The following is a 27,953-nucleotide window of genomic DNA, read 5'->3' on the forward strand; positions in this document are numbered from 1 at the left end:
CAATTACGGAGTGATAAAAATTGGACATGTGCAAGAGGCCGGAATTGGTGGAGCACATGGATTTCAGACGGTTGTAGGTCTCGATGATATTGCAGAGATAGGGAGTGTGAAGCCATTGAGGAATTTGAAAGCAAGGCTGAGAATTTTAAAAGTCAAGATGTTGATGGACAAGGAACCAATGTAGGTCAGCAAGCACAGAGGTGGTGGACGAATGGGACTTAGTGCAAGTTAGGCTATGAGCACCAAAGTCTGGATCAGCTCTATTTTACTGAGGGTGCAAGGTGGGAGGTCAGCCAGGAGAGGATTGGCATAGTTGAGCATAGAGGTAACAAACAGCAATAATTTGAATAGAGATGGAAAGAAAAATGACGAACAATGAGAATCTGAAATAAAAGCAGAAAATATTGGAAGTACACAGCAGATCTGTCATCATCTGTAAAAGGGAAAAGCCAGGTTAACTTTTCAGGTACAGGTCCTTCCTCAGAATTGAAAATGGAACACCTGTGAGCTTCTTTATAGAAGCTGACCAGACAGAGGGGAGAGGAGAACAACACAATGTTGATGGCCAAAGACTGGATACTATTACAAAAAGAAAAAGCAGCTAGTGGGATTAATTACCTGTGAACATTTTATTTTTTTAAAAAGCTGAGAAAGATGAAAAATACTGGCTAATGTACAAAGGTCAAATCAGTCAGACTGTAGAAAAAAACAATAAGATGGTAAAACCGCTCCAAAATTGTAAGAAGCAAAGTAGAACGCGAGTGGAAGAAAATGATTGATATAAATACCTGTTTAAAATGGCTAGCTATTGTGGCACATGCCATTCTTTACGAGAGACAGTTAAACATTGTTAGTGATGCTGGTGTATATGATATTCTAACTACACCTGGATAGCTATTTGTTGCGTCAGTGATATTTTAGAGTTCAAAATATTCCATTAACAACTTCTTTAGGACTCTTTCTGTTATGTGCAGGATCATTTCTTTAACCACAAAGGTTATCGGATGGTTTCTACCAGTTTTCCATTGTAACCTTGGCAGGTGATCAGCAAAAAGCTTAGAGAAATGGTGCAAATGCACAATAGTGCTGTTTCTGCTGGAGTTATGGCAGGAGATTGGGGAATCTCCATAGAAATTCTAGCCCTAAATGTCTTTCAGATGAGATGAGTTGTCTGCCCCTCAGGTCGGTGTAAAAGATCTCACGGCACTATTTGGAAAGAGAGCAGGGGAGTTTTTCCCCAGTATCACGGCAAATTTTTTATCTCTCAATCAAAGATCACTAAAACAGATTATCTAGTCATTGTCACATTGTTCTTGCTGTGCTCAAATTGGCTGACGAAGTTCCCTACATTACAACAGTGTTTACACCTCAGAAATATTTCACTGGTTGTGAACTGCTTTGGGACATTGAGGTCATAAAAGGCTCTATATAACTGCAAGTTTGTTCATTTGTTCTTTTTCTTTATTTTCTTATTCAGTATCCCATGCTTACTATTGTAAATGTCCATTTGTTAATTGTTTACTTATAAATACAGTACTCTTAAAGCCCTAAGAATATAAAAAATAAATTCTTATTTATTGAAAGAATAAAATAGCATAGCTAACAAATTAGGTTTTACCTTATAAAGTACCCTGGAGAGGGATAAAACTAGCAACTACAGGCCAGTCAACCTAAGGTCATTTTTTTACAGACAGAGACAAATTTAATTGTCACTTGGAAAAATATCGATTAATAATTGACCGCCAGTGCAGATTTGTTAAAGGCAAATTATGTTTGACTAACCTGATTGAGTTCTTTGATGAAGTTACAGAGAGGTGATGAAATTAGTGTAGTTGATGGTATGCATCTGGACTTTCAAAAGGTGTTTGATAAAGTAACACATAATTAACTTCGTAAAATTGTAGCCCATGGAATTAAAGGGGTAGCAGATGCAAAATTGGTGAAAGGATAGAATGTAGAGTGTAGAGGTGAATAGTTATTTCTCAGATTGGGGGAATTATACGATGATGTCCCCCCCCCCCCAGGTATCAATGGTTTTTTTTCTCTTTTTTTCTTTTTAATTTCTCTTTCTCTTTTTAATATATATTAATGACCTGGACTTGGGGACACAAGTATATAATTTCAAAATTTGTAGCTGCCACAAAACTTGGAAATGTTGTTAATGGTAGGATAGTAACAGATTTCAGGAGGACATAGACAGCCACATGAAATGGGCAGACAGATGGCAGATGATATTTAACAGAGAAGTGTGAAGTCATGTTTTTTGGTAGGAAGAATGAGGAGATGCAATATGAACTAAATAGTACAATTTTAAAGGGGTGCAGGAAGAGGCGGGAGAGTACGTACACAAATCTTTGGAAGTGACAGAGCAAGTTGAGAAGCTTTTTTTTTGAAAAAAAAAGCATCTGGGATCCTGGGCTTTATAAAGCAGAGGCATAGAGTACAAAAGCAGGGAAGTTATGGTAAACCTGCTGAAGTTATGGCAGGAGATTGGGGAATTTCCATAGAAATTCTAGCCCTCTGCTCAGGGAAGTTATGGTAAACCTTTATAAATCACTGGTTAGGCATCAGCTGGAGTGTTATAGTCATTGCTGAGCATCACACTTTAGGAAGCATGTCAAGTCCTTCGGGTGCAGCGGAGATTTACTAAAATGGTTCTAGGATGAAGGACTTCTGTTAAGTGGAAAGATTAGAGAAGCTGGGGTTGTTCACCCTAGAGTAGAGAAGGTTAAGGGGGATTAAAAATCACCTCTTTTGATAAAATAAACAAGAAGAAGGGTCAGTAAATAGAGACACAAATTTAAGTAATTGGTTTAAAAAAAAAAGCGAAAGATGAGAATTTTTTTTATGCACTAAGTTATGATCTGGAATGCACTGTCTGAAAGGGTCAAGGAAACGGATTCAACAATAACTTTCAAAAGGGAATTGGATAACTACGTGAAGGGAAAAAATTTGCAGGGAGGTGGGGAAAGGGTAGGAGAGTGGAACTAATTGAATAGCACTTTCAGAGGGCTGGCACAGTTACAATGAATTGAATAACCACCTTCAGTGCTTTATCAAAAATTGCAATACATTATTTAGGGTATACACCAGATAGAATGATAAACAGTTATGTCAAGAAGACACTGAATAAGCTGGCTTTGCTTATCTGTTTTGGAAGTGACCAAAAGATAGGATAAGCTTCCTTCAGGGGTTAATGAGTAAATGCAGCAACCAGTGTGTTCACTGTACATTACAGAGGAGATGGGCTCTTGGTTTACTTCCAAGGCAGTGCTGAGTTAGCTTCCTGGCAAGCACAGCAGTTGGGACACTGAATCATTCTCAGCTTCAAAGGCTAGAGAGGGGGGAAAGAATTTGCCAGGGTTCATACTTTTGATTGCTATTCAGTGATCTTTGCTGGATAATACACATATCTAGATGCCAGGTAAGACTGGGATGGCCTTGGCTGCAGTGCCCACTGTGGTTGAATATCCTTTGATCACATTTGGCTAATTTGACAGCTATCAGCAGCTGTGGGATCACCTAGCAAATGTCAGTAACTTCAGTGTCTTTTGTGAAAATGGTGGATTCTAAGATTATTTGTGGAGTAATAATACTGATTTATATAAGCATTTTGTGATACAAAAATTAAGGTTGCACAAGATGCTGCTGTGAGCACAGAAAAGTTGGAGTTTGCAATGGAAGTTTTTGAAGCAGCGGGGGATGTGTTTTTTAACGGGTCCCAGGAAAGAGAGAAAGCCATATCCTTCTTTAGGGTAAGTACCTTCTGTAGCACCAGAAGACTTGATTGTGCTTTATACTTTGATCTTCTGGAAATTGAACCATATTTTCTGATAGATTTTAGTAAGGTATTGGGGCTGAGATTACAATGGGGTGGGATCGATCACCCAATCTGGTGAGCCAGAATTTGGGTGGAACTCCAATTAACTGAGTTTCCACCCGTGTAAGATCTGGCACAAATTTCAGTTGGAGAAAAGTTGTGGGCAAGTCTTCCATGCCACCGTATTAAAGATTGCTTATGGGCTATATTTGGGAGAGTTTCTAGGCTGCCTCAGGAAATCCACCCATTAACGTTGACTGTAGGCCTAACAGAAGGCATACCAACTATGAGCTGCATGAGTTCCATTATGGGCCTAGTTCAGGCCCCAGGACTAGCTGAGAGAAAGGTAGTCAATCCTAGAAGCAACTAATTACTTTTCAAAAAAAATGGCCTATTGTTCCCTTAGGAGAAAAAAAAAGTGCCTTTTTTTTGGACCCTTTCCTGGCCTCCATTCCCACATTCGAATGGCATGGTGCTTACACTTGCACTTACTTACATATGAGCATATGAATTAGGAGCAGGAGTAGGCCCCTCGAGCCTGCTCCGCCATTCAATAAGTTCATGGCTGAACTGATTTCTCCACATTATCACCGACCCCCGATAACCTTTCATCCCCTTGCTTATCAAGAATCTATCTACCTCTGCCTTAAAAATATTCAAAGACTCTGCTTCCACCGCCTTTTGACGAAGAGAGTTCCAAAGACTCACGTTTCTCAGAGAGAAATTTCTCTGTCTTACATGGGCAGCCCCTTATTTTTAAACAGTGACCCCTAGTTCTATATTCTCCCACAAGGGGAGACATCCTTTCCACATCCACCCTGTTCAGATCCCTCAGGATCTTGTATGTTTCAATCAAGTCGCCTCTTACTCTTCTAAATTCCAGCGGATACAAGCCTAGCCTGTCCAGTCTTTCCTCCTAAGATAGCCTGCCCATTCCAGCTATCAGTCTAGTAAACCTTCTTTGAACTGCTTCCAATGCATTTCCATCCTTCTTTAAATAAGGAGACTAGTACTGTGCACAGTACTCCAGATGTGGTCTCACCAATGCCCTGTATAGCTGAAGCATAACCTCCCTACTTTTGTATTCAATTCCCCTCACAATAAATGATAACATTCTATTAGCTTTCCTAATTACGTGCTGTACCTGCAAACTAACCTTTTGCGATTCATTACTAACCTTTTGCGATTAGCAGGGCAGGCAGACTTGTTATGTTACTACAAGTGGAGACCACTCACCTTGACTATTTAAATGACCCCGTCTCTGCGATTTGAGGTGTGGTTAATGTCTTGCATGGTTGGCAGCTAGGATTTGCATTCCACCACACTTGCGGCAGCAGAGCAGTATGCGTGTTTGTTTGATTTGGATATTTTAAAGAGGGAATTGAGGCAATATTTCCTATTTTCACATATGTTCTGATTTTGATTTTGCTAGAAACAGTGATCAAAGGAAATTTTACTTCTTACCATCTGGTGGGAGAATTGTATAGCTCCGCTCCTGAAATATCAACAAAAAGCTGCTTTTCTGACTGTGTTGGAATAAAGAGTTAGTGCTTCATGTCCTATCAAGGGATATGGAGCGAAGGCAGGTAAATGGAGTTGAGATACAGATCAGCCATGATCATCTAATTGCATGGGAGAACAGGCTTGAGAGTCTGAATGACGATTCATGTTCCTACTCATATGTTTCCAGGAGCTCAAAACTTTGAAACTCTTTACCTCCCTCAGCTTTCCCGTCATCCTACAATCTACAGGATTTTAAAACTCAAGCTTAGCATCACCTAACTACTACTGTTTGTTTTACCTCATCTCCTCGATAATACCCTGCACTATGGGCTTGTGTTGTGCACTTGTGTTTCTCATTTTGTTTTAAATCTGAAAAAGTCACAAGTACATTCATTGAACCAACCATACTGCAGATGAAACAACTCTTTTATATCTTTTTAAATAGTGCAGTATTCTTATGTGATAACATAAAATGCATTTCATAGAAACAGGCCCTTCGACCCAACGAGTCTGCCAACCATCAACCACCCATTTATACTAATCCTATATTAATCCCATTTTTCTCTCTCACATCCCCACCTTCCCTCAATTCTCCTACCACCTACCTACACGAGGGGCAATTTTCTTTTTTACAATGGCCAATTTACCTATCAACCCGCAAGTCTTTGGCATGTGGGAGGAAACCGGAGCACCCGGACGAAACTCTGGTCACGGAGAACTTGCAAACTCCACACAGGTGTAAGCATACTTTCTTACACCCCACTTTGCCCTCATCTCTCAACCTCTTCTAATTTACAAGCTGTAAATAGTGTAAGCATGCACCTCTTGCTTTCCCCTCCTCCCCTCACCACAACCCTACCCTTGTGCCTTTTTCCTTTCCAACACCCAAGAACTGCAAGCTGGTCCGGCAGTGGTGGAACAGAAAGAGGTGGAGGAACAGGAAGATTGTAATGGTGAAGAAACACTGTCACTCACTCTCACGCTTGCAGCCTCCAGCTCAGATACTGACACTGTGTGTACATTGAGGATAGCTTAGAGGCAGGATCTCTATGTGGTCAGACACAGGGCACGAGTGGCCTGCATCTAGGTCAGGGGACAAGGGTGGTGCAGGTGCCAACTCTCTGGAGAGCATGGTCGCATATGAGTTCTACTGCAGAAGACTCGGATGGGATCTTAGATGTGGCGGCCTACAGAAGAAGGCTAATGGGCATGCACAATGCATTGCCAGGCCTTTCTGAAAGTGTGCGATCAATGGCGCATGAAAGAATCTGGCACCAACTTGGTGTATGGCTTTGCGCAGAGCTTGGAGCTCATCCAAAGTGGAAGTGATGGCCAACTCCATGAAGACATTTGGTGACCCAGGCATGGTGCAGAGTCTGGTGGCTGATATCTCGGCTTCCACTGCAGCACAAGCAGAAGCCACCCGAAATCTTGGTGCTGCCATGGAAGCTCAGACTGAAGGTCAAGGTCAAGGTCAACTTGCTGCCATCATACCAGTGCTCAAAAGAATCACAGCTATCCAAATATCTCTCCTCCAACACACTGCTGGGATTAAAGGCCTGCTACCCGACCCAAACCCAACGACGTGTTGGGTTCGGATTGGGATGCGCTTCCGGGTCCAGCATTCGGGCACAGGTCAGGTCGGGCCGGATCAGACACGCTCTATCACCACCTCAGGTAAGTGACTGTAATGTTAATTTACTTTTTGGACTTTAAAGGTGGTTTTGCAACAGATATTTTAAGCTTGTGCAGATAAGGAACAAAGTGAAAAACGGAAGGTAAGTTGGTCAGGTCGGGCGCGGGAAAAAATGGAAGGACTCTGGCCAGCTCAGGGTTGGATGGAGTTGTGTCGGGCTCAGGTCGGGTCTCATTTGCAGACGTGAACAGGCCTCTAGCTGGGATCGCTGAGGTGCTGCCACAGGGGAGTTGCAGTAGTTCCATGGAGTATGAACCCGCTGTCCCCTCTCAGGATGACAGCATTCGTCCTTCCATCACTGCCAATCCGCCAATGCCCTTGTTGTCAATCAGCTAGCCAGTTCAGACTGCTGCTGTCCTTGCCGAGGTGGTACAGTCTGGCCTTCTAGGGCCAGAGCTGCTTAAGGTCGTCCTGCAAGAACATCTGCAGACTTCCCCACCCCACCCCACCCAAGTGAAAGTCAGCAACTTTCCATCAGCCATGCTGCAGCCACTGGAGTCACACTAGGACAAGCAAAGGCACCCAGTAGGCAAGGACTAAGGGAATGCGCAAGGTTGTATAGTTGATGTTTGAATGCAATATGGCAGGGTTTGATTTATAAATTTGGTTTCGAATGTTTATTTTGTGCTTTTTTTTTTGTATTAAGGCCAAGCAAGCGCTGTTATGATCAGTAACAGTAGGACTGTTGGAGAATGGGCAGTTGGGGTTGCCTTTGCTGGTATCGCAGTCGGATGAACCACTCACGGACAGCATGCCCAGAAAGGGGCTGTTTTGGTTGTCTCCTCCCATCCTTTTCCTTCTCCTTTCTCCAGCTGGTCAATATATAACTGTGACAAGGGCTGCGCCTTCATGATGGTGAGATTGTGCAGCATGCAACAGACCACAACAAATCTTGACGTGGTCCAGATAATGGAAGCATTCTTTAAGCACCCGGGTGGTTTTCTCTCTCAAAATTTTTGTGGTAGCCTGGCTTTCGTTATATGCATGCTGTCCATGTGTGCATGGGTTGTGCACTGGTTTAAGGAGCCATGTTATCAAAGGATAGCCCTTGTCGCCCAGCAGCCACCCTCTGGTTTGTCATGGTGAGTCAAATACAGATGGCACAACGGACTGCCGCAGAATGAAGGCATTATATTTGCTGCAAGGATATTGGGTATTAACCTGTATGATAGGCTGAGTATGGTCGCACACCAGATGGACAATGAAGGAGTGAGATTGTTTTTAGTTACAATACATCTCAGAGTTGATATGTGTTTCTTATTAACAATGTGCATGCAGTCAATGGCACCCTGTACCATGGGGAAGCCCACCATCCTTGCAAAGCCAGGTGTTCACTTTGCCTGTTTTTCTCTGGTAAGAGAATGAAATTTATTCACCTGTCCTGGAATGCAGAGCCTCAGTGACCTCCTTTCTGCAATAGTAGGTGGCAAACTGGGAGATGTTGCAATTATTGCCTACTCCAACCTGGAAAGAGCCAGACACATAAAAGTTCATGACCACGGTCACCTTCACAGGCATTGGCAAAGCCCTGCTCCAAGCCTGTACGTTATGGCTGCAACAGGTGGCAGACTTCAGTGAGGATGTTCTTACTGAAGCATACATGCCTGACACTCTGTTCCTCGCTGAGGTTCAGGTAGGAGAATTCCTACCTCAACATCCTGGCAGATATAGCCTCCTGCTGAGAGCCTTTCTCCCCACCTCCTCCCTCTTCCAGTAGCTTGTCCTGCTCTGTGTTGCCTCTGCTCATTCTCCCTGTCATGCTGTAGCCCAGAGGCTGGTGGTGGGGGGGGAGATGGGGAGGAGAGTGGGTGTTACCTGGAACATTGAGCTCCAAGATGGCAGTGCTGGTGTCAAATCAGCGTTACATGCTGATTGATGACACAATCTGCCTACTCTGCATAATTCAGGTGGATGTTCCCTGCTAACGCCCCCACCAGAATGGAGTCTGGTGCAGCTGGCGCCAGAAGTGTGCATGTGCTCTATGGACTCCATTTTGGAGGCAAAACGGTACTAATAGTGCCCAAAAAAACAGGTGCTGTGGAACCAAACTTTGCAGCATATAAAATGTTGTCTGCTAATCTTTTCTTGTAACCTCTCTCTGCCTCCTTATTAACACTTTCAGTTCCCTCCTGTACTTTGCATAATCTTCCTGGTTATCGACTGAATCATGCTCCTGCTATTTGTCTTATGCCTCCTTTTCCTGTTTTATTTGAACTTTTATTTCCTTTATCACCCAGAGCACAATAGCTTTGGAAGCTCTACTTTTTCCCACCCAAGGAATATGTCTAGTTTGTATGTGATCTATTTCTTTCCTGAAGCTTTCTATTGTCCAGTTACTGCTTTACCCTGCAATCTTTTACAATCTATCTGTACCAGGTCCCTGCATAAATCACTGAAATTAGCTTTTCCTCAGTTTTTGCTTGATATTTTCTGGTTTCTTTTCATAATTGCTGTAAACCAAATTATGTTGTGGTCACTGTTAACTAGATGATCTCCTACTGTAACACATTGTGCATCCATTTCTTCATTTCTCAGAGCCAGATCTAACACTGCTCCTTGAAGTGGAGGCATATTGATCAAGAAGGTTCCACTCTACACATAGCAGAAATTCCTCTCCTGTCCTACTCTTAGAATTATGCATTTCCCAGTCTATATTAGGGTAATTAAAGTCTCCGAATATTACTACTCTATTTTTGTTGCATGCCTTTTTCAAATTTGCTAATAAATGTCCTCATCTAACTCCTCACTGTTTGGAGCTCTATTTAAAAAAAGAAATCCCAGCAATGTAACAGCTCCCTCTCTATTTTTTAACTCAAGCCAAATAGATTCAGTCCTGGAACTAAGTACATTATCCTTAATCAGTACTGCTACAATCCCCTCTTGTCTTCTCTATCATTCCTGAATATTTAGTAACTGGGAATATTAAGGCCAGGAATGGGTTCTTGCATTGGGAATTTTTTGGTCCGGATGCAGATTTTCACGATGGAAGTAGATATTAGGAGTTTGGACATGGAGGTCAGTGCTCTTGATCTGTGACCTACACAGTTTTCGATCCATTTCAGCTGGATGATCAGCCCCATTGATTTCCTTGGCAAAATTTATGATAGGCGTTGCATTGAGCAATCTGCTGTGAGTGCCAAATTGTAAAATTTGTCATTTAAGTTTGAAGCAGTCCAAAATAAATAAAATTTGGATACAATTTGATATTTTTGTTTTTCTGCAAAAGCCTGTTACTCAGCAATCCTTAAACATTGGAACAGCAGAGTTCAAAATGGTTTCCTTTTTCTTTAATTTATAATGGTATCAGTTAGAATTTTTAAAAATGCTTGGGCCACTGGGCTGGAGGAATAGCAAGTTGATCTTCAAAAATGGAATTTTAAAAATAGCCTTCAGTATGCCCAGGCAGACACTATAGTCATAAGGGAATTTGGACAGAAAATGTTTTTGTGAGAGACATGGATAAAGCATAGAGAGGATATTTGTCTGTTGTACTGTAAGGCCAACATAAGTAATTAACCAGCAATTCAGTTAGCAATTTTTCAGACTTCAAGTATGTGTTAACAGGATCGAGCACTTCCACTTGCTATCAAAGTTGAAAACACAAAGGTGGAGCTCAGACTGTATAACAAGCTGACAGAACTACTGCTGCATGTGAAGACTTATGCAGAAGCCCTACAATATGCCCAAACTGCTCTGACGCTCAGTGTTACCCTTGGTAAGTCAAGCATTTCTGTTTCTATTTCACTCTATAATATATTTCTGTGGTGAAATCAATAACTAATCTAGAGGAATGTAGGAACGATCCAATTTTATCTTGGCTTTTGAATGTTGTCTTTTACATTTGAGAGTCTCCTAACATACTCAGGGTGTGAATAAAAGATTGCAATTAAGATTTGTCGGTGTAGTGGATTAGGATGCTCTCCTTTCACTTCTGGGATCTGGCTTTGAAATCAGCACAGATTAATAGATTCAAATAAAAGCAAAATACTGCGGATGCTGGAAATCTGAAACAAAAACAAGAAATGCTGGATTCACTCAGCAGGTCTGGCAGCATCTGTGGAAAGAGAAGCAGAGTTAACGTTTCGGGTCAGTGACCCTTCTTCGGAACTGACAAATATTAGAAAAGTCACATATTATAAACAAGTGAGGTGGGGGTTGGGCAAGAGATAACAAAGGAGAAGGTGCAGATTGGACCAGGCCACATAGCTGACCAAAAGGTCACGGAGCAAAGGCAAACAATATGTTAATGGTGTGTTGAAAGACAAAGCATTAGTACAGATTAGGTGTGAATATACTGAATATTGAACAGCAGCAAGTGCAAACCTGAAGAAAAACAACCTGAAAAAAACAGTGGGTAAGCAAACTGAACAAACTAAGATGAAATGAAATAAATGCAAAAAAAGATTGTAAAAAATGTAAAAAGGAATGTAAAAAAAAAAGTAGAAAAAATAACTAAAAATGACTAAAAATGAAAGTAAAGTGGGGGGCTGTCATGCTCTGAAATTATTGAACTCAATGTTCAGTCCGGCAGGCTGTAGTGTGCCTAATCGGTCGATGAGATGCTGTTCCTCGAGCTTGCGTTGATGTTCACTGGAACACTGCAGCAATCCCAGGACAGAGATGTGAGCATGAGAGCAGGGGGGAGTGTTGAAATGGCAAGCAACCGGAAGCTCAGGGTCCTGCTTGCGGACTGAGCGGAGGTGTTCCGCAAAGCGGTCACCCAGTCTGCGCTTGGTCCCCCCAATGTAGAGGAGACCACACTGTGAGCAGCGAATACAGTATACTACATTGAAAGAAGTACAAGTAAATCGCTGCTTCACCTGAAAGGAGTGTTTGGGGCCTGGGATAGTGAGGAGAGAGGAGGTAAATGGGCAGGTATTACACCTCCTGCGATTGCAAGGGAAGGTGCCCTGGGACGGGGACGAGGTGGTGGGGGTAATGGAGGAGTGGACCAGGGTGTCGCGGAGGGAACGATCCCTTCGGAATGCTGACGGGGAGGGAATGGAAGATGCGACTGGTAGTGGCATCACGCTGGAGGTGGCGAAAATGGCGGAGGATGATCCTTTTGATATGGAGGCTGGTGGGATGAAAAGTGAGGACAGGGGGAACCCTGTCACGGTTCTGGGAGGGAGGGGAAGGGGTGAGGGTAGAGGTGCGGGGAATGGGTCGGACACGGTTGCGGGCCCTGTCAACCACAGTGGGGGGAAATCCTCGGTTGAGGAAAAAGGAGGTCATATCAGAAGCACCGTCATGGAAGGTAGCATCATCAGAGCAGATGCGTCGGAGACGGAGAAACTGGGAGAATGGAATGGAGTCCTTACAGGAGGTAGGGTGTGAAGAAGTGTAGTCGAGGTAGCTGTGGGAGTCAGTGGGCTTATAATGGATATTGGTAGACAGCCTATCCCCAGAGATGGAGACAGAGAATTCGAGGAAGGGAAGTGTCAGAGATGGACCATGTAAAGGTGAGAGAAGGGTGGAAATTGGAAGCAAAGTTGATAAAGTTTTCTAGTTCGGGGCGGGAGCAGGAAACGGCACCGATACAGTCATCAATGTACCGGAAAAAGAGTTGGGGGAGGGGGCCTGAGTAGGACCGGAACAAAGAATGCTCGACATATCCCACAAAAAGACAGGTATAACTTGGACCCATGCGGGTACCCATAGCGACACCTTTTACTTGAAGGAAATGCATGGAGTTGAAGGAGAAGTTGTTCAATGTGAGAACAAGTTCAGCCAGGCGGAGGAGGGTGTTGGTGGATGGGGACTGGTTGGGCCTCTGTTCCAGGAAGAAGCGGAGAGCCCTCAAACCATCCTGGTGGGGGATGGAGGTGTAGAGCGATTGGACGTCCATAGTGAAGAGGAGGCGGTTGGGACCAGGAAACTGGAAATTGTCAAAATGACGTAGGGCGTCAGAAGAGTCACGGATGTAGGTGGGAAGAGACTGGACCAGCGGAGAAAAGATAGAGTCTAGATAGGAAGAAATAAGTTCAGTGGGGCAGGAGCAGGCTGACACAATGGGTCTGCCGGGACAGTCCCGTTTGTGGATTTTGGGAAGGAGGTAGAAGCGTGCTGTCCGGGGTTGCGGGACTATGAGGTTGGAAGCTGTAGAGGGAAGATCTCCAGAGGAGATGAGGTCAGTGACAGTCCTTTGGACGGTGGCTTGATGTTCGGTGGTGGGGTCATGGTCCAGAGGGAGGTAGGAAGAGGTGTCTGTGAGTTGGCGTTGAGCTTCTGCAAGGTAGAGGTCGGTACGCCATACAACAACAGCACCACCCTTGTCTGCAGGTTTGATGACCATGTTGGGGTTAGACCTGAGAGAACGGAGTGCCTCAAGTTCAGAGGGGGACAGGTTAGAGTGAGTGAGGGGGGCAGAGAAATTGAGACGACCAATGTCTCGCCGACAATTTTCAATGAAGAGATCAAGAGCGGGTAAGAGGCCAGAGGGAGGGGTCCAGGTAGAGGAAGAATGCTGGAGGCACTAGAAAACTTTATCAACTTTGCTTCCAATTTCCACCCTTCTCTCACCTTTACATGGTCCATCTCTGACACTTCCCTTCCCTTCCTCGACTTCTCTGTCTCCATCTCTGGGGATAGGTTGTCTACCAATATCCATTATAAGCCCACTGACTCCCACAGCTACCTCGACTACACTTCTTCACACCCTACCTCCTGTAAGGACTCCATTCCATTCTCCCAGTTTCTCCGTCTCCGACGTATCTGCTCTGATGCTACCTTCCATGACGGTGCTTCTGATATGACCTCCTTTTTCCTCAACCGAGGATTTCCCCCCACTGTGGTTGACAGGGCCCTCAACCGTGTCCGACCCATTCCTCGCACCTCTACCCTCACCCCTTCCCCTCCCTCCCAGAACCGTGACAGGGTTCTCCTTGTCCTCACTTTTCATCCCACCAGCCTCCATATCCAAAGGATCATCCTCCGCCATTTTCGCCACCTCCAGCGTGATGCCACTACCAGTCGCATCTTCCCCTCCCTCCCCCTGTCAGCATTCCGAAGGGATCGTTCCCTCCGCGACACCCTGGTCCACTCCTCCATTACCCCCACCACCTCGTCCCCGTCCCAGGGCACCTTCCCTTGCAATCGCAGGAGGTGTAATACCTGCCTATTTACCTCCTCTCTCCTCACTATCCCAGGCCCCAAACACTCCTTTCAGGTGAAGCAGCGATTTACTTGTACTTCTTTCAATGTAGTATACTGTATTCGCTGCTCACAGTGTGGTCTCCTCTACATTGGGGAGACCAAGCGCAGACTGGGTGACCGCTTTGCGGAACATCTCCGCTCAGTCCGCAAGCAGGACCCTGAGCTTCCAGTTGCTTGCCATTTCAACACTCCCCCCTGCTCTCATGCTCACATCTCTGTCCTGGGATTGCTGCAGTGTTCCAGTGAACATCAACACAAGCTCGAGGAACAGCATCTCATCTACCGATTAGGCACACTACAGCCTGCCGGACTGAACATTGAGTTCAATAATTTCAGAGCATGACAGCCCCCCACTTTACTTTCATTTTTAGTTATTTTTTCTACTTTTTTTTTTTTACATTCCTTTTTACATTTTTTACAATCTTTTTTTGCATTTATTTCATTTCATCTTAGTTTGTTCAGTTTGCTTACCCACTGTTTTTTTCAGGTTGTTTTTCTTCAGGTTTGCACTTGCTGCTGTTCAATATTCAGTATATTCACACCTAATCTGTACTAATGCTTTGTCTTTCAACACACCATTAACATATTGTTTGCCTTTGCTCCGTGACCTTTTGGTCAGCTATGTGGCCTGGTCCAATCTGCACCTTCTCCTTTGTTATCTCTTGCCCAACCCCCACCTCACTTGTTTATAATCTGTGACTTTTCTAATATTTGTCAGTTCCGAAGAAGGGTCACTGACCCGAAACGTTAACTCTGCTTCTCTTTCCACAGATGCTGCCAGACCTGCTGAGTGAATCCAGCATTTCTTGTTTTTGTTAATAGATTCAAAGTTCATGTTAACTTTCCCCAGTCTGATGGAAACCAGACAGGGTTCCGGGGGGTGATGCAATTGCAGTGGAGTGGGGGAATTATCCACTCAATTCTCACCCTGATCTGACCTATTGCAACTTTAAAATTGCAGGTCACAAGGACACCTGCCCCTAGTTGGTGGTGTCTTCTATATGCATCGGGCTATGATGCCCATTTTAACTTGAGGCCTGAACAGAGGAGCAGTGATTGCTTTTCCCCAGGCCAAATCTGCCAGGAGAAGACCCAGCACCAGAAGAGTTTCTACAATGCTCCTCTGGGCCCCACAAAGAAACCTTGGGCCTCCCCTGACCAGGATTTATGATGGAGACTATTCCCCTGGGTCCTGGCGGTGGCTTCCTACCAATCAATTTTAATGGCTGGCACTGCTTCCTGCCAACTTCCTGGCTTTTGATTAGGAAGTCGGCAAGTGATATGTAAATGTGACCAGATCATTAAGATTGGCCGAAGCTGCTGAGTGATGGGGCCAGCTGCTTGCTTTGCCATGTTCCCGCTTGTGAGTTTAAAATTGAGCCCTACCATTTTTCCCAGTTGTAAGGGCAGCCCATGAAATATTTGAGGCCTCATCAACGGTTTGTAATGAGTGTATTTCCACAATACAAAAATTAACACAAATTAGCAAGAAGCTGTATGAATACCTAATGCTGGAAATGGAAATATCACAGTTATGCAGTAGGGGATGCCCTATTTGAGGCTTAAAGCTAAGGTAGAGTAGAAGGAGCTTTGCACTAGGACACCCATAAATACCTTTCATGAATTTGGGAGCGTCCCAAAGTGCTTTACAGCTAATGAAGTATTTTTGAACTGTAGCCACTTTGTAATGTAGGAATCCATCACTATGCATTGAAAGTCTCAAACTGCAAACGATAAATCTACATAATCAGAGCTTCAATTTAAAATTAAAACAGAAAATGCTGGAAATACTCAGCAGGTCAGGCAGCATCTGTGGAGAAAGCAATAGAGTTAATGGCTGGAATTTTACATTGGGAGGGAGGCCCCACCCACCAACGAAAAAGTCAGGGGTGAGCCCACCTCCGCCGGGCCTGGGGAGCCATGCCAGAATTTTATGCTCCCCTGGCCCTTAATTGGACTTGGGCGGAACTTCCACCTCCTTCAGGCAGGATGTTCTACCTCTAAGAGCTGCAGGCCAATCAGCAGGCTGGCAGTTCTTAGTCCCAGCAGCACCACTGCTGAGACCGCACGGCCTTGTTGGGGACTATCAGCCGGGCCCCATTAAGGCAAACAGAGGGGGGGTCGCTTGCACGGGAAGCTCTTTATCTTAGTGGGGGCTGTTGGGGCTTTGGGGGGACCCTCCGTGAGGCAGAGGGTGCCTGATCAGAAGGGCCCCTCCCAGCCCACAAGGAGGCTGCCAGGTGGCGGGAAAGCGTCAGGAATGCCACCACCACCCCCCCCCCCCCCCGCTCCCACTCAATGTTATGCCCCCTCCCCCCCACACCCCACAACCATCAGCCTGCTCCTGTTGTGGGGGGGCGGGGGGGTGTAAAATTCCAGCCAATGTTTCAGGTCGATAACTTTTCATCTGATGAAAGGCCATTAACCTGAAACGTTAACTCTGTTTCTCTCTCCACAGATGCTGCCAGGCCTGCTGGGTGTTTCCAGAATTTCATGTTTTTATTTCAGATTTCCAGCATCTGCAGTATTTTGCTTTGGGATTAGAGCTTCAATTTGCCTGTCACATTCTATCCTTTCCCACTAATGAAATGCTAGAGTATTAAGAATTAAATTGGCAAGAGCCAAGATTTAGGGACACCCAAGTTTGCGTAGGGGTAAAACTGGAATTTAACTGGCTCAAACCATCCAACTTCCCAGCACAGGACACCGGTAGCCCTCCTGCAGCTTATCTAGCCAGGATGATCCAACTCGTAAGGGCAGTAGCTTACAGGGCTATCTGGAAACAAATAGGAAGAATTTCAGCCCTCGGAGAAGGGGCTGCTACTCTAGGACCCATCAATGATTTAGGTGGCTGATGAAAGCTGAAAACGGGTGTGGAGTGTAGTAGACATGCCTCTCTCATTTGAGTCTGCTACCGATCTTAAAGATTTTCAGAAATAGTTCAATAGAAGCTTGCAAAATGTTCAATTTTTTAATTCGAAACATCAAAACTATACTCCAGTTAAAAATTGGCTTCTTAATTATAAACCAAAATCTAGAGAAACTCACCAATTATATTTAGAAGTGGTGGTGGGGGGGGGGGGTGTGGGTGGCGGTTTGAATCACCTGATTCAGGTCATTCTGAGAGAAACAAAATTAGATGTCCAATTCTGAATGGAATGGCATCAATCTTTAGACTTGCAATTTTGTAATGCTCTGTCTATTCAAAATTAATTTTGTAGAACAATACAAGGTTAATGATGAGGTCTATCATTTATTTTCAGTAATGCAAAATTTAACAATCTGGGGAAATCTAATATATAACGAGCATTTGCAATGTAGATATTGGAGTACTAAAGCTGTAATAAATAATCCAAAGACCTATTATTTATAGAATAGTGTCTGCTTATTCTCTTGTATATGTCATTTAGAGTTTTAACTGCAGAGGGCACAGGGCTTATATATCATCAGTTTGATTGAAAAAAAAATCTGACCATTTTACAGTGTGTCACTGTACTTGATTAATATTTCTAAATTGCTGAAGAAGCTTAGGTTTATTTATTATACACATGAAGGGTGGTGAAAATCTGGAACACTCTCTTGCAAAACACTGTGACCATGGTATAATTGAATGCTGGAACAGGCCCAAGAGAATGAGTGGCCTACTCCTGTTTCTATGTTCCTATCTGTTGTACTGCAATTGTTTTATTTTGGTATCCCATTTGTTGAATGTGAAATTTGATTTATACTTCCCTGGAATCTGCCTCAAGATCCAGCAAAAATAGATATATATAGATGAATAGTGAGTGTTTAATAGAAGGATTCAAAACAACACTATTTTGTTGTAATAAAAACCATAAATGCTTGAAATACTCAGCAGGTCAGGCAGCATCTGAGGATAGAAACTTTTCGGGTCTGTAATCTTTCATCAGAACTGAGAAAAGATAGAAATGTAATAGGTTTTAAGCAAGTGAAAGGGGGGAGGGTGAAAAAAGAACAGAAGGGAAGGTCTGTGATAAGGTGGGAGAGATTAAATGACAAAAGAGTTGGTAGTGCAGGGCCAAAGGGAGTGGTAATGGGACAAGTAAAGGAACAAAAGATGTGGCTAGAGGAGGTGTGAATGGCAGACTGATGAACACCACCACCCAAAAGCAAAGACAAGGGGAAAACTAGACTAAAACTGAAACCTGCAAAGGAAAAGGAAGCAAAATGAGGGCATAGATTACAGTCTGAATTTGTTGAACTCCGTGTTGAGTCTGGAAGGCTGCAGGGTGCCTACTCAAAAATGAGGTGCTGTGAGGAAGAGATGCGGCTGTGCAAACAATTTTTGGTAGATACCTCATCAAACATGAGAAGATAACTGGAAAGCAATGAAGGTGAAGAAGGTAAAAGAGACCAATGGAAATCCCGTCTGAGAGAAGAGCAGGACTTTTTAAAGGTAGGTATTTCTGAAAGTGGAGTGTCTCCTGATAATTCAGTCAAGCGCAGACGTCATCACTGTGGTCCGAACTGCGCACATGCGCGGAATGCATTCATCCTCGCGCTAAAATGCATCCGAGCTTTGCCAGCATGCCAGTGCTAATGTGTGCAAGCACGCGAATACATCACGCAAAGGAACGTCGGCCTCCAGCGCGAGTTTTGAAAAGCGGCCTCAATTGCCGCTTCTCTCCCCGCTCCCTCCCGCTTTTCTCTCCCACACACACCTGCTCACTGCTCCATTTTGCTGCTCCCGACGGGTCGCCGCTCCGTCCCACCGCTGGCATCCCGCTTGCTCCCCCTCCTCCTACCCCTCCGCGCCCCCCCCCTCCCCACCATCCTGAACAGCCAGGCAGGGAGCAAGCAGCGGGAGGGAATAGTGACATGGGCATGGGAGAGAGTGGCAGGATGGAGCGGCAAACAGTTGGGAGTGGCGAGCAGTGTGGAGTGCTGAGAAGGCGCGCACAGGACGGAGCGGGAAGCTGAAGGTGGCAATTGCGGGAGGGAGTGGGGAACTGTTGGGGGGGGTGTGGAGGCGGCGATCGCATCCATTGAGGGGTGAAGGGGTTTGGGTTCAATTTTTTTTTTGTGTTAAATTGAGCAGTGCCATCTTTATTACTGGCAGCTGCCTGAGATGTCGCAGAGAGTGACGTTTCTGTCGATGAGGCTGCATTTGCACATGTGACAGTATTGCGCCACCTAGTGGTTGTGTTGTCAGCAAACGGAGCCATCTGGAAGAGAAGTGGCAGTGAGTTAAACAGTAAAATAAAAGCAAAATACTGTGGAAGCTGGAAATCTGAATTTATAACAGAACATACTGGAAATACCCAGCAAGTCAGGCAGCATCTATGGAGAGAGAAACAGAGTTAACGTTCCAGGTCAATGACCTTTCATCAGAACTGGGAAAAGTTAGAAATGTAATAGGTTTTAAGCAAATGAAAGTGGTCAGGGCGGGAAAAGAACTAAAGGGAAAGTCTGTGATACATTGGAAGACAGGAGAGATTAAGTGAAAGAGAGTTGGTTGTGCAAGGCCAAAGGTAGTGGTATTGGGGCAAGGAGCAAACAAAAGATGTGTCGAGCGGAGGTGTGGATGGCAGACTGTAGAGTGCCTGATCGAAAGATGAAGTACTGTTCCTCGTGCTTATGTTGAGCGTCATTGACAGACTGCAGAAGGCCAAGGACAGAGAGGTCCGCATTGAGAGCAAGGCGGAGAATGTAAAGGACAGGCGACTGGAAATTCGGGGTCATGCTAGTGGATGGAACAGATGTGTTCTGCAAAGTGGTAACCCAATCTGTGTTTGGTCATCCCAGTGTAAAGCAGACTGCATTGTTAGCAGTGAATGCAGTATAATAAATTTGAAGGAAGTATACTTAAATCGCTGTTTTACCTGGAAGGAGTGTTTGGATGGTGAGGCGAGGAGGTGTAAGGGCAGGTGTTGTATCTCCTGCACTTGCATGGAAAGGTGGGGCCAGATTTTATTCCTGTGACGGGAGTCCCAGTGGTGGGCCAGAAGGCAGGGAGGAAGACCCCAGCTCGGCCCTCCAATGGATCCCCAGGGCGATTTTCATGAAGGGCAGGCAATTACCTGCCAGTGGTTGGGGATGCCGTCCATTTAAGGGGTGAGCTCCTGCCACCAGAGCTGCCAGCCAATCTGAGGACTGGCAATTTTGCAGTACCGGCAGCGTCACTGGAAGCAGTGGCCTCTGCTAGTACTGCAGGAGGCCCGGCAGAGTAGAAGATTGATGAAGATCCCAGGAGAGGTAAGTGGTGACGGGGTGGGTGGAAGCCCTCACATCCAGGGGGCCCCTCTGGAGGGCCTGAATTGCCCACCTGACCCCGCTAGGAGGCTACTAGGCTTTACCTGGTAGCATCTTCCCATTGTGATGGGCCCCTCTCCCTTCGTTAAAATTGAGGTGGAGGTGGGAAGAGGTCCTTAAGTTGGCCTGGGATGGAAGGCCGTCCTCTACCTTCCCTGCCCCGAACAAAATAGCAGGGGGCCTGGGCGACGTCGGGAACAGCGCCATCTGCAATTTTGTTTGCCCACCACCCCACCCCCGCCTCCAAGGGCAGGACAAAATTCTGCTGTGATGTGGGAAGGCTGTTGGTGATTGAGGAGTGGACTAAGGGTGTCACAGAGGGAACAGATCCTTTGGAATGCTGAAAGGAGAGAGGAAGATATGTTTGGTGTTGGCATCATTCTGGAGGTGGTGGAAATCGCAGAGGATGATCCGGTGATGTGGCAGGTGAGAACAAGGGAAACACTATTGTGGTTGTAGGAGTGGTGGGGAAAGGGGCGAGAGCAGAAGTGCAGAAATAGGACAGACACGGTTGAGGACCCTGGCAAGGGGCCGGGGGGTGGGGGAGGGTGGTGCCGGTATCCTCAGTAGAGGAAAAAGGAAGACATATCAGAAGCACTGTTGTGGAAGGTTGCATCATCAGAACAGATGCAACAGAGACAGAGAAACTAGGAGAATGGAACGGAGCCCTTGGAGGAAGCAGGGTGTGAAGAAGTATAGTTGAGATAGCTGTGAGAGTCAGTGGGGTTTTAATGAATATTCATTGACTGCCTATCCTCAGAAATGACGACAGAGAAGTCAAGGAAGGGAAGTGAAGAGTCGGAGATGACCCATTTGAAGGTGAGGGAAGGGTGGAAATTGCAAAGTTGATCAAAATTTTCCAGTTCAGGGTGGGAGCAGGAAACAGTACCAATACAGTCATCATTGTACTGGAAAAGAGATCAAGGACAGGGCCTGAATAGGCCTGGAACAAGAAATGTTCCACATATCCCACAAAAAGGCAAGCATAGCTAGGACCCATGCAGGGTAAACATAGGAAGGCTTTTTTTTCCCTACATAATTTTTAGACTTGTCAAAGTGAGGGATTTTAATTTTAGGGAATGGAATAATTTCTAAACCAGGCACCTATTTCCTGCATCAAGCACAGCTGGGTCACTCATCGCATAGTGAGTAAAGCGCTTTGTATTTTGCCACCACTGTGTGCAGCAACCCCAACCTCAGACTGTGCAAGGAAGACATTTTCCAATTTCTCTTGCCTACAGTCTCTTTGAGTGCAAATGTCAATTAATGCCAAATTAGGGGCAGCATTATGCTGTGCCTACTTGCTTTTGGAGCTCAATTGAGACACTTTTCGCATCGGACCTTTACAGCTAACCAGTTTTCTTCTTTCTTCTTTGGCCTCCTTGTCTCGAGAGTAAGCACCTGGAGGTGGTCAGTGGTTTGTGAAGCAGTGCCTGGAGTGGCTATAAAGGCCAATTCCAGAGTGACAGACTCTTCCACAGGTGCTGCAGATAAAATTGGTTGTCAGGGCTGTTACACAGTTGGCTCTCCCCTTGCGCTTCTATCTTTTTTCCTGCCAACTGCTAAGTCTCTTCGACTCGCCACACTTTAGCCCCGCCTTTATGGCTGTCCACCAGCTCTGGTGATCACTGGCAACTGACTCCCACGACTTGTGATCAATGTCACGGGACTTCATGTCACGTTTGCAGACGTCTTTAAAGCGGAGACATGGATGACTGGTGGGTCTGATACCAGTGGCGAGCTCGCTGTACAATGTGTTCTTGGGGATCCTACCATCTTCCATGCGGCTCACATGGCCAAGCCATCTCAAACACCGCAGGCTCAGTAGGGTGTATATGCTGGGGATGTTGGCCGCCTCGAGGACTTCTGCATTGGAGATACGGTCCTGCCACTTGATGCCAAGGATTCTCCGGAGGCAGCAAAGATGGAATGAATTGAGACGTCGCTCTTGGCTGACATACGTTGTCCAGGCCTCGCTGCCGTAGAGCAAGGTACTGAGGACACAGGCTTGATACACTCTGACTTCTGTGTTCCGTGTCAGTACGCCATTTTCCCACACTCTCTTGGCCAGTCTGGACATAGCAGCGGACGTCTTTCCCATGCACTTGTTGATTTCTGCATCGAGAGACAGGTTACTGGTGATAGTTGAGCCTAGGTAGGTGAACTCTTAAACCACTTCCAGAGTGTGGTCGCCGATATTGATGGATGGAGCATTTCTGACGTCCTGTCCCATGATGTTCATTTTCTTGAGGCTGATGGTTAGGCCAAATTCGTTGCAGGCAGCCGCAAACCTGTCGATGAGTCTCTGCAGGCACTCTTCTGTGTGGGATGTTAATGCAGCATCATCAGCGAAGTGGAGTTCCCTGATGAGGACCTTCCGTACTATGGTCTTCACTCTAAGACGGGCAAGGTTGAACAACCTGCCATCTGATCTTGTGTGGAGGAAAATTCCTTCTTCTGAAGACTTGAACGCATGTGAGAGCAGCAGGGAGAAGAAGATCCCAAACAGTGTAGGTGCGAGAACACAGCCCTATTTCACACCACTCAGGATAGGAAAGGGGTCTGATGAGGCGCCACTATGCTGAATTGTGCCTTTCATATTGTCATGGAATGAGGTGGTGATACTTAGTAGCTTTGGTGGACATCCGACCTTTGCTAATCGTCTGAAGAGATCAGGTCTGCTGACGAGGTCAAAGGCTTTGGTGAGATCAATGAAAGCAATGTAGAGGGGCATCTGTTGTTTGCGGCATTTCTCCTGTAGCTGGCGAAGGGAGAACAGCATGTCAATGGTGGATCTCTTTGCCCGAAAGTCACACTGTGCCTCAGAGAAGGGAATTTTATTCCATCCATCTGGGCTTGATTTGGACCTATACTGCAGATGTAAAGGCCAGCATCTAACCCACTGCAGCATCCATTTCTACTTCCATTTTTTATGAACTAAGCGTCTTTCATAAAATGCAGCTTACTCCTTTTGAAATTGCAGATCTTTACTCATTTGCACCTGTATTTGAGGCTGATTTACTGTGCATTAGACAGATGTAGTCAAGACCGTTGCTGGGTAATCAGGAAAACAGATATTTGAAGGATATTTCAAAGGTTTTCATGACACTTTGAGAAGACTCTAATTATAATAAATATTATGATGTAATAAAAGTTATTCCTCCAAGTACCTCTGTAACTTAATTAATTTTAATGCTAATTGGCTAATAACTTTAGACTGTAAATGATGTGCCTATAAAACTGGTTTATACACCAATATCTTGTGCCTGACTTTTATAAGCATTGGACGATGTAAAGTTTTAATGTGTTCTATATCAGATGTTCATCTGTACTGCTGGATTTAGTGGACTTGGGAAGAGGAACTGATGTAGCACTACTGCTTTACTGCATCAGGCTATGTAGTTTCTTCAAAAAACATTTACAACAAAACAGATCGTGCAGAAGATGTTTTCAGATTTTTTGGTTATGAAACAACTATAAGAGCCATTAGAGATCAGTTTGGGAATCTGATCAGCAGTGCTGAGTATCAGTGTCTTTTACCTGGAGTTATGGTAGCAGTGTGCTGAAAGGGCTGGAGATTTTTGGTCCCATTGTAGTGTACAAGCAGGAATATGCACCAGCACTTGACTCTCGACATATTCATCAACAGCATAAATTTAAAGTTGCAAAGAGGGGAACCCTCTGTTACTTTGTCTTTCTGTTACCATTGTTCTCTGGTCATTGAAACACTCATTACACATTTCTATGTTCAATAGGAGACATACTTAATGAACGTGTTGCTTATCATCGACTGGCAATAGTACATCAGTCCCTTGGTCAGTGTGAACTGGCTGAACACTTTTATCTGAAGGCACTTTCCCTTTGCTCCAGTCCACTGGAGTTTGATGAGGAGACATTTTACTATGTCAGAGTTTATGTGCAACTGGGAGATATGACATTCTATGATCTTAAGGTAAGACGTGTAATCTATGAAGTGATGGCTGCACTGGTATGATCTAAACAAAATTTTGGGGTGTGCAGATGTGCCAATGTGGTGACATAATACTGCATAAAGCTACATGGACAATTTTGGGGTGGGGAAGGAGAGGTCTTCCTCCTACTTACATGCTAATGACTTTGATTTTCACAGTGTTATGTGCTGTGCCATAATGGTGGGGCCTGAGTTCCTGATGCAAGATGTTATGTAACAAGCCATGAACTGCCCTCCATCAGTTGTTCTCAAAGTGTGGTCCTGCAGGCTGGTCCAAAATGCAAGTCACTGACATGCAATGCCACGGCCAAGACCATGCAAGAGAACAGGCCAAAACCCTCATTCCCACCACTCGCATGACATCGCACAACCAGACCAGCTATCCTATGCAAAGCGCAAGTTATCATAAGGCCGAGCAATAACAATGTAGTTTTAAAAGCAAGATTTATTTAATGCTTTTGTTTGATTAATACAGATGTATAAGTATTAGTTTCTCGGAAGATTATGATTATTTTATAACACATTCAAATGTTTCAAATAAATGTGTTCTTTTGTAGTATTAATATTTATAATATGAAAATGTTCATGCATTGGTTACTGGCATGAATTAATAATTTGCTTACAGGTAATAAAAAAAATCAAAGCACAAATTGATACCTTTAGTAGCAAAAAAAAAGCAAAATATTTATAGTTTACATATGTTCCCATTAATTCTGATGAGTTTTTTGCAGTGGCAAGCAAAGGTGGGTGCGGTAGGACCTGTACATGGTCCACGGGGTCTTTTGCCCTGTCTAAGTGGTTCATGGGCGAAGACGTTTGAGAACTACTGCCTTACAAGAAGGGAAAGTTATCCTTGCTGCTGCCTAGGCCAGAATTAGTGACAGGTTTCAGAGAGGTTTTAATGGATGATAAATTTTGCACCATCCAGTTTAATGGCCAGAAAGGGAAATAGCATATGAAGGCCAAAGAAAAGGTGGAAAAATATCTTATTAAAAAGATAAAGCTTCCAATAAAATATAAAGAAGTAGCTCATATTTGGATTAGCCAGCTAATTGTATGAGATTTAATACTCCCACGTGTCAGATTTATCTAAGAAATGTCTAAAAGTGGAATGTTCAAAATAGATTAGAAGCCTAACCATGAAAGGAAAATCTTCATGGGTATTTATTTTCAAAGAAGTCATCAGGACTAGGAGGGCTAACGACCAATCTCTCATGAAGCCATGCATCCAGTGCAATACAGTAAGGAGTAGAATTTTGACAAGGGGTCCCCGATCTCCCCCCATAACTTTGACAATAGATCAACTCCAGAGAAATGGTGTGAAGGTAAGATAATGCTGTTTCTCTAGGATTTCAGCTGAAGATTAGGCAAGAGATTGGGGAATTCTTGTGGACATCATTGATGTAAATGTCCAGCAGTAGATAAATATAAATCAAGAAAAGGTCAGTTACTTCCCTGAAATGTTTTATTTATGCTGCAGATGAGGGCTGAAATACAGTGAAAAATGGTGCCGAATTCCAACAATAAAGTGGGGACTCTTCAAGAAAATGATCTCTTCACATAAAAATTTGGCTTTTATGTATTCCCCAAAGCACTAATACAAACTCTGATTCAAAATCAGTACAATCCAAAGGGAGCCACTTCAGATACTTTTCTCAGGGCGACTGAGTATTTCTCATCCTTATTCATACAATACCTGACGAAGTTAGTTGACTGTCTTTTTTTTTGCATTACAGGATCCATATGATGCAGTAGGCTACTATCACTTAGCTCTTGCTGCAGCCATGGATTTGGGCAGTAAGAAGTCTCAGCTGAAAATCTGCACTAGACTTGCCACTATCTACCACAATTTCCTTGTGGATCGGGAAATGTCACTCTATTTCTATCAAAAAGCAAGAAAATTTGCCACCGAGCTTAATATTCGAAGGTTAAATCTATCTCCAGCCCAGTATTACAAAACAGTAGCACAAGCACCTTCAAAATCCCTCTTTTAAACAGGAAGTGGCTACACTGTTACTCCAAGCAATTTGCTTAAAGGGACTGTAACATTCTGTTCATGTCCGCCTACTGGTTTCACCTCCACTTTCTCCTTCTATTTGCTTTGTCTGGCTGAGATTTGGATTTCCTGCAGTCAGAAATTGTAATTACAGCAGTCACAAGTGCCAGAGCTGTGAAGCATTTTTCTTTTTTCTTTACAAAAGAGTTCATTACAACATATGTTGGTTTCTGTTTCCTTTAAAAATGTTTGCAGGTAACTATAATTGTACAGTTCTAAGGTAGAACAGTGTATCAAAAATATATAAAAGAACAAGTTTGTAGTTCAGATGCACCAGCAGTTGAGAGATTTAAAAGCAGTTAGAATGTCAGTATTACACTGTGACATTGTTGCTATTTGAACTGAACTAGATCGTTCCTTTATCACTGATTTATTATTTCCTTATTATTGTTTCCTTGTCATTCTTCCCCTCTTCATTTTTCTCCATAATTTTGATGACAGGGCCACTTGACTGATAGGATTCACATTTGCTGCAGATTACAGTTATCTGTCGTCTCATTCATTAAAGTGTGCCCAATCATAAATAATTTAGTCAAATTGCATTTGTGAATAGAATAGCACGAATTATGGAGATATTACTATTTATGGATATTGCACAGGTTGGTCCGAAACACTTCTGGAACAATTATATTATTCATTGTTCAGCTGAAAAACATTTTTAAGAAATCTAAATGGGGGATAAAATGGTTGCTGCTCTGCTGAATCCGAAATGTAAACAAATATATCTCTATTTATTATCATCAGATTGTAGACTTGTTTGTTCTGCGTTCTTTTTTAAATTGCAAAACAGAAGGAGAACATAAGTGCCACATTCTTTATTTTAGTCATTTTTTTCAGTTGATTAGCACTCGGTTATTGGTGCAGGAAATATCATCTATTGTTTTATTCAGCAGCTAACCCAGTAGTCAGGGTTCATAGCTATTGCTCAGTTATTGTACAGGTTTGACCATTTAACTGGCTAATATTTTTCCATTGATTGTCACCCCATCTACAAACATTCACTCCCTCCACCACCAACGCACAATAGCAGCAGTGTGTACCATCTACAAGATGCACTGCAGCAATGCACCAAGGCTCCTTAGACAGCACCTTCCAAACCCGCGACCTCTAACGACGAGAAGGACAAGGGCAACAAATACATGGGAACACCACCACCTGCAAGTTCCCCTCCAAGTCACACACCATCCTGACTTGGAACTATATCGCCGTTCCTTCACTGTCGCTGGGTCAAAATCCTGGAACTCCCTTCCTAACAGCACTGTGGGTATACCTACCCCAAATAGACTGCAGCGGTTCAAGAAGGCAGCTCACCACCACCTTCTCAAGGGCAATTGGGGGTGGGCAATAAATGCTGGCCTGGCCAGCGACGCCCACATCCCATGAATTAATTTTTTTAAAAATTAACCCATACCACCAAGTTTAGAAGTTTGATGGGTGACCAAATCAAGGTCTTTAAATTGATAAAGGGATTTGGTAGGGT

The 27,953-nt window shown here is 44.2% G+C and overlaps 1 protein-coding gene across 3 annotated transcripts in view; it reads left to right on the top strand.

The window, feature by feature from the left end:
* The window catches only part of LOC137374316 (SH3 domain and tetratricopeptide repeat-containing protein 1), a 126,669-nt gene extending 99,451 nt beyond the window's left edge, over positions 1–27,218 (top strand). For all 3 annotated transcript variants that reach the window (XM_068040177.1, XM_068040186.1, XM_068040193.1), the window contains 4 exons: positions 3,633–3,755; positions 10,584–10,734; positions 24,203–24,399; positions 26,154–27,218. In XM_068040177.1, coding sequence (XP_067896278.1) covers positions 3,633–3,755; positions 10,584–10,734; positions 24,203–24,399; positions 26,154–26,411 — 729 coding nt within the window. In that variant the 3' untranslated portion in view covers positions 26,412–27,218. The remainder of the gene's footprint in view (positions 1–3,632; positions 3,756–10,583; positions 10,735–24,202; positions 24,400–26,153) is intronic.
* The last annotated feature ends 735 nt before the right edge of the window (positions 27,219–27,953 follow it).

This window comes from Heterodontus francisci, chromosome 1 (genome assembly GCF_036365525.1).
Source record: "Heterodontus francisci isolate sHetFra1 chromosome 1, sHetFra1.hap1, whole genome shotgun sequence".
NCBI lineage: Eukaryota > Metazoa > Chordata > Chondrichthyes > Heterodontiformes > Heterodontidae > Heterodontus > Heterodontus francisci.